The sequence below is a fragment of the Triplophysa dalaica genome, chromosome 14, assembly GCF_015846415.1.
Source record: "Triplophysa dalaica isolate WHDGS20190420 chromosome 14, ASM1584641v1, whole genome shotgun sequence".
Taxonomy (NCBI): domain Eukaryota; kingdom Metazoa; phylum Chordata; class Actinopteri; order Cypriniformes; family Nemacheilidae; genus Triplophysa; species Triplophysa dalaica.
The window spans coordinates 13,355,542-13,367,623 of record NC_079555.1 but is presented as its reverse complement, the minus strand read 5'-3'; the positions used below and the strand labels follow the sequence as shown (position 1 = coordinate 13,367,623).

The following is a 12,082-nucleotide window of genomic DNA, read 5'->3' as shown; positions in this document are numbered from 1 at the left end:
TTCAAAGCCGCACTTCATACCCCTAGCACACGATGAGTGACACATCTAACCAATCAGGTCTACGTGACCAAAATCAGACAAGCAGCGCCATCCGTTAAACCTCGGAGGTCTGGCTTGAGCATCATGCAAAAACACACATCTAACCGTGCGACACGGATGGATTATCCTTCGAGCACACGCACGTACAGGGGCGTTTATAACATAACCTTATATTCACAAAGAACCCACACAGTCAACTCACTGACCGTCTGATGCATATTGTACACAGTAGTGACAAGTAGGGTATGAAATCATCACTTTCATATCTGATTGGCTGGTGGCTAATAAAAGGCACACAGGTTTTTGTATCAGTCTGCCTGGAAACAAAGTTGTGTGTGCAAGGCTGACAAAGCGAGAGCTTTTGAGGAAGAATTTTTATTGTGATCTCTAATATATATATTATCTTTTACTTTCCTTATTTCATTTATTTTTATTTTATTTTTATATTATATTTTATAATTGTTTTATCTTTATGCTTCATTGTATTTTATTATAATTTGTAATATATATTTTGCTTCTTTTACTTTACTTTATCTTATTTTATTGAATTCATTTTTATTTTATTTTATTCTTATTTTATTTTATATTTTATCTTTTGTTTCGTTTCATTCTATTTTATTTTAGAAGGCACGGTTCTTTTGTGTGTGATTTCATGTCTGTTTAGAACGCCCCTATACAGCACATGAAAGTATAGTATAGTACGTCTCTACTGCTTGGCCAGCAGTACAACTGTGCACTTATTTCACCCCTTTTTCTAATTCCACGACATCACCTTGAATATTAATTCTCCGTATCAGCTGAACTCTTCTTCTGAAATACATTTTTTTCCTAAGCAAATTTCATGACGATAAAGAAGATAATGAATCCGCCAGCAGAATGTATTAAAAAGTATCAAGCAGGGTGACACATCCCGCATACGGTCCAAAGAGAACTAAACAGAATGGACGATGAATAGATTCCTGCGTGCTCCAGAAGCTGAAACACCGCATGAGAGAAAGACATTAAAGAAATATTTACCAACGTTTCACTTTGAAATCAGCATGCGATGCTGTTGCAGTAATTGTTTGTAGTTCCTCATCATCACATTCGTCCTTTAACTACAGAGAGAGGTTTTAATAGCTCTTTCTTACCCTGATGTTCACATTTCAATCAGATTCAAAGGAAAATTCAAGCAAGAAGCTGGATATTATATATGGATCATTCCGAGAGCTGGAAAGTTGCTTTACAAACTTTTTCCCCAATATTTAAGTCGATTGAAATTATTATTTTTGGTCTTTTGTACTGTTACATAAAGTGCAGCGGTTGTTGAGACAAAGAAACAAGCACAGTCTTATTTATCTTTTTTTTACCATTATTAGGCCTCCTATTAACTCCTATACTAGTATACTAACATTTTGATATATTTATAATAGATTATTTATAATAGATTCAAAGATATAAATTGTTTTATATTGGTGAGAAATAAACATCTGTTGGGAATTATAGTATGCATTTATTCACTTCTGCTTATTTAATTGGTAAAACAAAGTCATAGATTCATAACCTGCTCATGACTGTCACCAAGTAAAGTCAGCAAGAGAAACTGTGAATTCAACTCCTCCTGACTGAATACATGCGGTCTAAATGCCACCGACCTCAACACACAACAGCATTCAGGTAAAACACATTAAGTATCAGCAGCACACGTGTAAACCACAACGAACGTGTGTTCCCTTTCCAGTTCGTGTTTTTCATGGATCACTGGCACACATGACATTTCGCAGGAGGCTCAGGTCGAGAGTCAGCTGTCATTTTAAAGAATGCTAAGCTTCTCTCTCTCTGACTGCGCTCTACCTGCTCTGCACTTTCTCAAAAACAGCAGAAAACCCTGCCTGCATTTACCGAATCACAATTGCAGCTTTGCTTGCTATACGACTCGCGCATTCATTTGCTTGCTGCCTCCCAGCATTCTCTGAGGCGACTGGGTGGCATGTCGGGGAGAGGGGCGATGAAGCTAACAGTAGAAAAGGCAGAATGAACATACAAATTATGAGATCACGGCCGAAAAACATTAGTCTGGTCCTAGTAGAAGGGCTAACAGTAGCTTAAATGGAAATAAAGTTCTAAGCGATCATATTTAATTCCATAATGCTTTGTCTAAAAATAACTAAAATAATGAGTGGGAGAAATACAATTTGAAGGGTTTATTTGCAAAAACAGATAACTGTTTTTTTACTTTGTTATTACATAATCAAAACAACCCACCTGCAGCTTCATTGACATCCCTTGGAATGCACAAATAAAAAAAACATTTTTTTTTTCAAGTGTTCTTAACAGTCATGTATAATTATTGTTACTTGTTCACTTTTATATTCTATTATAATCAATATTATAATAGTATATTAACATATTACATTGTGTTAATTTATAATGTAGTATATACTTATAAAAAAATATTAAAAGAAATGTTGAATATCATGTGTACATATATTTCTATTATAATAAAAACATTTTTTTTATTATACTGCTAACAATAGTCCAATATATATATTTACTCTCAAAAAGGATTTGTTAAAGGAGCAATGTGGGATTTCTATGAGGATCTACTGACAGAAATGCAATATAATGTACAAAACTATGTCTTCAGACTTGTATAAAGACCTCGCATAATGAACCGTTGTGTTTGTATTACCTTAGTATAAGCTATTTCTATCTACATACAGAGCGGGCCGACAAACATGCAATTTGGCATGAGGTGCCGCCATGTTTTGTACAGTAGCCCTAAACAGACAAAGCACGTTTCCTCTCGGTCTGCCCTGCGGTACATTGTCTGGTTGTCCCTGACTTTACAAAGCGGAAAAAAACATCTACAAACTTACTCTTAACTGCTATCTCGCTGTCAGATCAAACGCCTTTAACAGCATTGCTATTTACAGTTAGCTAGCTCTGCCTCATTTTTATCAAGCTTTGACCACACAAAAGAAAATAAGTGATTACGACACAACTAAATACAGCACACTGGTTCCAGATAAACAATGACGCTCAAAACTGCTCCGTTTTACAGCTAATATTACAACAACAAAAACATATCTTATGTCTAACACTTGACCACTTGCTCTCTTCCCTGTGTCAACATGAGCAGATACACTGTCTCAGCGGAGGACATCTTTTTGTACTGTGGTGGCCACCGTCGTGTTTCGAAAGGGAGGGGTGAGCGGAGGACCGAGAGATTGGCTGCAATTCTCAAACTCAACGCTAGTGGCCGCTAAAAATCCTACCCTAGACCTTAAACTAATTATACATTTTTGTTATTGTTGTGTGTCGTTTGAGTTTGACGTAACAAAATGTGTTGTCCTGAACTAGACATTTGAGAGTTTTTAGAATCATCGTGTTTATTTTTTTAACATAACATTGGAGAAGATATAATCCTAATTATTATTTTTACGTTTCTATTAAAGAAACATCTGAGAACTGATAGGTAAGGGGGGGTGGGATTGGGAAGCCTGAGCAGGATTTCAACAGTGACCACTTGCACATAAGAGCAAACACCATGTTACTACACTGACATTTTGCATTGCTTTTTATTAAACTATGTATTATTCTAACTATAACAATAGAATAACTGCTGTTTCTCCTCGCATGTCTGAGCGCAGGTCATCGTGTCACTCAAGATCAGCCGGTCGCCGTTTCAATGCAAATCCGTGCCCGTCACAAAAATGTCAAGACACATTGATATTTTATTCCTCATGTTTTCATTTTAGTGGCATCTCAGATAAAGTTCTGATGGTAAATTTTCCACGGAGGTTACCAGGCGACCAGCCAGAAAGGCAGTTTTATTTACTCGCCTAAGCCAAGTTTGACTCGCATTTGGCGCTTCTGTACCCGCACGCAAGGCGCACACATATAGATGATGTTATTTCCGGACAAGATACTACATATAACGCTTTTTCATTTTTTCACACGTTGTCAAAAAAAGTACACTATATAGGCCAGTTTGGTGTCATGTGCAACCAGATATAATTCTTCCACAATGTTGGTCTTTATGTCTCTTTCAACCTCCACATGTTGGTCACAATGTGCTGTTTTCCTTGAGTTCCTGGCGGTGTGTAATTTAGCCTCAGTGAGACGAGCGTCTACTGAAAGCCCTGAAAGTGGGAAGAGGAATCGTTTTGGAGTTGAATAATCCAGCTGCAATCTCTGCCATTATGAGGGCTGAGGCCAACAAAAGGATGTGATTTTTACTCTATAGACTGTAATTACTATTGCAGGTTCTCATTGTGTCCCTTCCAGTTAAAACGCAATGTGTTCCAACGCTAATGACTCTTTCCCGATGTGTTCATTCATCCTTTACACTTAGGCAATCTGTTTACCCAATAATTTACTCCATAACCCGCTCGCTCTTGTGGCATCTTGAAGAAAAGGCACAGGGATTACTGTTCATCGTAGCTGCGTCGAGCCCATCTGTGACCTAGAAAGGTTCTGTGGGGCCTTTAAGCTAGCGCCGCTGCTATCTAGTTAAATTGCTTCAGGAACTCTAGTGAAGGTAAGGGCCTTGCCTAGGCAAGCTCATTTGAATGATTTTGTTTACCCTGAGGAATGCCTGTTGCAATCGCTGGGGTTGGAACGCACGGCGGGGATGAAGGCGGCTGCTTGGGTAATTACGCAGCGGCAATGGGCATTATCAATGAAATTAGGTCTTTCCTGTTGTGTATTAAGAGTTTATTTTACTTTGAAGGGGATCATGTTTATGGGGAAGTGCGTAATTGTTTCTGATCTATGAGTTTGCTTACACCCAAAAAATTCTGGGTTGTTTTAGCCCATGATTGGGTTGCATATGGACATTTTGTAGGATCATTAAAACCAACTGTTGTGTTTGTTCATATGGTCCATATTTTACCAAACCATTGCTTGAAACAACCCAGCCTTTATTTTTTTTCGAGTGAATGCACTGTCGACTATGGGACTTACACTGACCCTTAACATCAGAATTATGCAAAACACAGATCACATATGTCGTTGTGGAAATGCATTATTAGCAGACAGCCATGTTTGTTTTATTCTCTTAATAAGAGCATACAAAAATATCAAGATTACTGGTATAACGTGAGTAGTATTTGACCAAGTTTGTGTACTCTCTGTAAAATCCATACACCTTTTTTCTTTTTTTCATAAGGTTCAGTGTTTTGCTATAGAGGGAATGTACGTGACGTCACCGTCAAGTCTAAAATTATGATAAGTTGTGTGATCGACAATAAGGTCTCGAATAAAGTTTATTTATACACTATCAGGGGCAGAGTGGCTGCTAACGTATGGGCCCGGAACGGATGCTTTGGCTGCTCAGATGGAAATTATAAAAGCGAATGCAAAAGTCATGTACCATCCACACCCCATCCCCCCGGTCAACAGGTACCATGTGCAAACCCCCCTCCCCCCACCACCGTCGACAAAAATAGTGGAGGGTAGATGTGGCCCCTAAAATGCCAGGGCCAATTTCTCTTCCCACTCCAGCCCTGTACTCTTCTGGTCAAAAGTTTAGGGCCACTCTTTTTTTATCTTTACACAGTTTAGAATAATATGAAACCCATCAAAACTGTGAAATAACACAAATATAGCTGTGGGAATTAAATTTTGACTAAATGCATTTAAAATAAATGAACTCTATGTTTGATTTTAGCATCTTTAAAGTAGCCACCCTTTGACTAGAATTGTAAATTTTATCTTCCAGCTTGGAACCTGGAAACCTTTTTATACAGTACTAAAGGAATTTCCATATATGCTGGACTCTTATTGACTGCTTTTAATCAATTAGCGTTGAAATAATCCATTTCAAGAACATGTTTTTAACAAAATGTGATTTCTTATAAAATAATTGTATACGTTGGCACAATTATATTTTTGTCTACAAAAGTGATTTCAAACATTGATACGCCTTCAGATGAATAGACATTTTTGATTTAGTGATCCAAAACGTTTGAGCTGTAGTGTACAGAATGAGCCTTCCGCCGTCGCCGTCTCCCCGGCGGTACTTCTTTAATGTATGTGGACTCTTGTTTACCGCTGAGTGGCAGTCTATTCATAGATCTTTACTCAGCGCGAGTTGACGCATCAAAAAAGCGGTGTCTGGCCACATGCCAAGGTCCATTGACCACTGGTTGTTTGGCAAGTTGTTGGGATTACTGTAAAGTCCTACTAAATTTGATTTAAACTGATAATTGTAAACTATACAGCTGTTTTCACAGCTGCTGCTAATATGCTAAATGCTTTGCCATTCAAGGGGCGTGTTCAAGCGTGATCACATGGGAAAGTCCATCAATCCATACCCTCAAAAGTTTCTAGGGCAGCAAACGCAAACCCTGGATAACAGCACGTGTAGCTACTGACAGGCCACGCAATGAGTAGGGACTTTACACTGGTTAAAGTTGTGTACTACCCCCGAAGTTGTTGGGATGTAAGAACCCATGAAATACCGCACATAACCCTGTGCAAGTAGTTTTAGATGAACTCTAATGAGAAATAACTTATTACTACACCTTCCACTATTCTACAGTGTTTTCTGTAACCTTTGGGTTTGATTCCCAAAGATAACACATACTAATCAAATGCATAGTAAAGTGATTTGGAGAAATGCATGAATGTAAATAATGTAAAAAAGTAGACAGAAAACGAGTATGCCATTTGAAATTTGACATCCCCAAAACTTGTAAACAGAGGGGCTTTGTGATAATTAAATCTATTTATTTTGCGTTTCCATTTGGTGTCTCTTGCATTGCAGACATTAAGTAAAAGGCGCTGCAATTGAAAATATCCTCTTCAGTTTTTTTCTAGGATGTAGTAGAGTTTCAATTAATACTAGAAATGGCGTGAGTCATGACGGACCTAATATTGATTAAATTAGGTTTCTTTCTTGGATGACAGGGGGTTTGTGAAATGTGTCTCACAGAGCCAGACTCTCCGGAAAACATTGATTGAATTAAATCCTACTTTTGCAGGACGAGTAATCTCGTAAACAAAGCTATCTCATCCGCCCTTGGGCAAGCAATTCATCTCACATCCTCAGCACCTCAGCGTGTTATTAAGCTTTCCTATCCTTCATTCAGAGCTGGCATAGCACAGACTTTAAATTACCCACTCAGAAAGTACACACTGCCCTTAGACTGCCTGCCCAGGCAACGACACAATTATTACTTACCGGAAACCAGGCGCGTAGAATGAAGCGGTGTTTATACGCGGGGGTTGAATGGAATTCAAATGGACTGAGTGCTTGAAGAATACAAATGTATTACCCTCTTAGAGATTCAGGATTATAACATTATTTCTCTGGATTGAAGGGTTAGGTGAGTCAGGTAGATTTATGGCTTTGACCCGTGTGATTGGACAAAAATAGGTTGGTCAGGAGAGCAGTGCTGATGCAAAGAGCATCTTTAAAAGGGTCATGTCATATGAGGTAACAAATATTTTAGGATAGCAGGTTAATATAGTATGAAATGATATATCAACATGATATGAATCAAAAATATTGAAAATGATTTGTCAGAGATAAAGCACATCAGCACATAACAGACCTTTAATGAAAATGAATGTTTCAAAATGTCCACAATTATTCAGCTTTTTGAATGTTCAAGATACTTTTCTTTTTATATTTTTATTATTCACTATTTTTCAACATCAGTTGGTGTGAATAAACTAAAACATTATTAAGAACAACAAGGAAGATGTAATGCAACAATGTGATGGAACCCTATACCTTGGGAAAAGGGCCAATTATCGTAATATGAAAATATGATACGGACAAATGCCTAAAGCAACACTAGTACAATGTGTGTATATATATATATACATAAATATATATATATATATAACTAACACAATAAAAACATGATAACATGATGAAAAACAGCAATTTTTTAAAATGTTAAAAGCGAAGTTATCTAATTTTGGAACCAAACTATATATATATATAGCCTATATTATATATATATTACGTAGAGATATATATATATATATATATATATACAGATACACACATTTATGTGTGTAAAATTATATAAACTTTAACAGTTTCAAAAGTAACTGCCCTTTGTAATTTCACAATTTCCGTAATTTTATAGATCAACTCATTTGGCATCTCTGTGTGGAAACTAAATCTCTCATGTAAACTGCATGTCAACAAATGGTTTCATTCCTACATCTTTTCATAGAATGCAAGCTACATTATTTCTCACAATTTTTCTAGTAATTTACTTGGACCTAAAAGCCTTTTCACTGTTTTAAAATGTTTTACCACCCACGTGGATGGGAAAACATCAAAAAGCAAGACTTGTTACATTTAATAAATTCAACCTGACACACAAGCTCATGTTTAAAAAAAGGAAGTCATGCAATTAAATTAGGTCAAGCATTTACCGTAAAAAATTAAAGTAAACTCAACAACCAGCTTTTACATCACACGTTTAAATATAGTATCAAGTGCTCGTTGAGTGATTACAGATAGAGATGAGAAAAAGTGACTCGGGCAACTCATCTGTTAAATCAGCGAGCGGATCAGGCAAACGCAGGCCCTCCTCTGGCTTTCACTGCGGTGTAATCAGGGATTTACAGCTCCTAATTGCTCCTTTGGAGTCATTGTGCTGGATAAATGAATTAGATTTTTAATCCCTCATGCTAGCGGGGCATATTCATCTGATCCTTCTGTGTTTATGCCACAAAGTAAAAGGAAAAAACACACCTTAAGCGTGAGATAAGCGTGAACCACAGTTTAATATGTATGAATGATGTTGCACTATGATAATATCAAACTCAACACTTTTCAAGAAAAACATTCAAACGTATGGATTTCTGATGTATTTGTTATAGGTGTAACTATTAAAACAAGTTTTGGAGCCGTTCTGACTGTTTTTTATTCAGGTTCATTTTTATTGCGCTTCTTACACTTTGTATTGTTTCAGAGCAGCTGTATGGAATACACAAACACAAAAATCAGACAATATATAAATATATAGCAATAATTAATTCATATTAAAATAATAATAATCTTATTAGTAATAGAAAAATAGAGAAAAAATATATATATATATATATATATATATATATATATATAACAAAAGTAAAAGAATTAGTAACTTTTGTAAATAAAATTGTAGTCAAAGTATATATATATTTTTTTCCAAAACGCAGTTCTAATACTTTTTTATAAGTGTGGCTTATGGTCAATATTTTTTGGGTCTACTGTATTTGAATAGCAGCAGCCTTTGTATAATCTTTTGAACTCAATTCCATTTAAGTTCAAACTACCTTGAAAAAATAATTGAATTATGATCCCGGGATCATTTCCTTACTTTGCTTCAAAAATATATTTACATAGTTGCACTAAATCTCCTGAGTTGACTGAAGTAAAATTGTTCTGACCTTAAAGGTCTTGCTAATGCATATTTGATGATCAAGGGAAGTAAAAATCATTTTCATCACCCTCTCTCTCTCTCCTTTTTTTCAGGTGGTGGGTCAGATTGACAAACTCACATCGGATCTCGACTTTGATCTGGATCCGGATGATTGGACGGTTGCTACAGCGAGCAGCACTTCCAGTAGTGAGCGTGGTCTGGGGGAGGCCTTCAGGTTGGACTTCCTCAGCCAGGACATGCTCTCTGACAGCTGGGAATTCTGCAACTTCCTGGAGGTCTCTAACACTGCAAATCGGAAAGCACACAGGGACGAGGTGGACGAAAGCCGAGAAAGACCTTCGTCAACCCCGCCTATGCCTGCCACCGCCAGCGTCTATTCACAGATGAACGGGGGTCTCCCCGTCCCTAACGGACCATTAATCATCACCCCGGATTCTTCCAGCGAAGAAGCATCCAGCTCGACGTACAGTCAAAAAACCTCTCGAACCTCGGGGACGAGAGAGAGGGTCCGCTTCAGTGACAAGATCCTCTACCACGCATTGTGCTGTGACGACGACGAAGATGAGGAAGAGGACGGCAGGGAGGACGAAGATAAAGGGGACTGCGGGACCCCGGACACGGACAGTGAACCCAGCCCTTTGGCTTGTTCACCCACGCCCCCTCTGTCCTCCTCCGATCACCCGTCTGGCCTTTATAACTGTCGAGAAACGGCTTCCGCTGGGCCCTCACCTGTAAAGGTCGCAGTTGTGGGGTCTCACACATTACCCAGGAAAGGTCTTCTTTACCCAGGCTGCCGGAAAAAACTGCTGCGAAACAGCAGCACGCAAACAGTATCGGATAAAAGCACTCAAACTGTATTGCCCTACATCCCCGCCAAACAGAAAACCAAGGACCTCTGAGATAACGCCCAACTTTAAATATAAAAAAAAGAATAAACTGAGGAAATATTACAAAGAACTCTATACTATTTAATATGAAATACATAGATAATAGATTAAAAACAAAAAAACAATAAATAAATTACTAAATAAATTATATATGGGAAAATTTCAAGACTTGCTAAGATCGTTTTTATGACTTGGATATTTGTTGCACATATTCAAAAGAGAGGAATGCAGTTTGTTTTTTGTAAGGTCTTCTAGGAATTTTCACCCCTTCACGTCTTTTCCCTATTGTTAGGAGCAGGGTTAAAAGGGGTTGTGCGATTTATTGATAAAGAGCTCTTTAATAACTCCATGAAATCGACAATTTAAATTGTGTGGGTTTTTTTAGCTTATTTTGAAGATATACGTTTTTTCCAGGTAACCAAAAACGATTGATGCAACATCATGCACTTCATAGAATTTTGACCACTTCAATGATCTCTCGGATGAGATGTCCCTCCTCGTAATACAACCACCTAGCTAGTAACAAAGCAAATACATTGTTTCCTATAGCCTATTGGCTATTCACAAAATAAGAATTTGCCTTGATTGATAGTCTTAAAGTGTGCATTCTCAACACAATCTCACGACAAAACAAAACTATTTTACGAGGTGGTGAATTTAATTCGTATAATCTCTTTTGTACATTTTAGTTTGATTTGCTTTCACGCCAGTGATGTTAGGGATGGGGTTAGGGGTGGGGCTTCAGTATTGCATTTTTTCTAGTCACCATTTTTGTACTATTCACAACACACAACTTCATACGAATAAGGCACCGTCAAAAAGGGATAAACCCAGAAAATGGTTTATATTTGACCTAACAACAGGTAAAACCCCATTTGGGGTTAAAACAACTCTGCATAGGAACATTTACAACCCAACAAATGGGTTTGGCCCTTTCTGACCCAATGCTGGGTTGAAAATAATAAACCATTTTTTACAGTGAATACTCTTAAAAAAAAAACCTATATTATATTTTGACCCAACAATGGGATAAAATAACCCAGCTTTTTGGGTTAAAACAACCCATCAAGGAAACTTTACAACCCAACGGTTGGGTTTGTCTCTTTTTGACCCAACTCTTGGTTGCAAATAACCCAACATTCTTCAAGTGTGCTTAAGACAACTCGAAGAGATTGCCTGGTTATTTGAGAAGTCTACCCCTTGCACAGAGTCTTTGGTTTTGGTGCTTGGATAAAGGTGGAGAAAAACGAAGTATTCTGAAGTGCTTGTTTTCCACTTTGACATTTACACTGTTTCCGCTCCCTCGGTTCTGCTCTCGGCGGGGGTATGCAAGGTTGTCGGGGGTGATGACTTGAATCTCGGCGCACAAAGGCGAGATGCAAGAGGTTATGTCTCCCCATTCTTGGGCCCAGTGGGGACGGTGAACTCAATAGTGCTGTGTTTTATTCAAAGGGATGTTGCCAATAGCACAGCTAATCGATCCGATGGATTGAAGGCTCTATGAGGGGGCTTCCGTGCCGAGTCCTTGGCTCTCGGTTTCGAGGGTCTTTAACAAAACCCTGCCTCTCTGTTAGAGCTTTTGGTATTTACTCTACAGTGGAAAAACAATTCTGTGGTAGGCGGCGCGGAGGGTAGTAAGAAATGTGTGAGTGGGAGGAACACAGAGAGAAAGAGAGAGGAAGAGAAATTATAAGTTAGAAGCAAATGAAGGCCAAAGTAGCTCAGCAAAATGAGTGTTTGAAGACAGATTGTTCTTAATTACCCCCTCAATGTAATCAT

General features: G+C 37.9%; 1 protein-coding gene across 2 annotated transcripts in view; it reads left to right on the top strand.

Annotated features, from left to right (window-relative positions):
• insyn1 (inhibitory synaptic factor 1) overlaps window positions 1–10,469 on the top strand; it is a 52,236-nt gene extending 41,767 nt beyond the window's left edge. For both annotated transcript variants that reach the window (XM_056765549.1, XM_056765548.1), the window contains exon 4: window positions 9,509–10,469. In XM_056765549.1, coding sequence (XP_056621527.1) covers window positions 9,509–10,315 — 807 coding nt within the window. In that variant the 3' untranslated portion in view covers window positions 10,316–10,469. The remainder of the gene's footprint in view (window positions 1–9,508) is intronic.
• The last annotated feature ends 1,613 nt before the right edge of the window (window positions 10,470–12,082 follow it).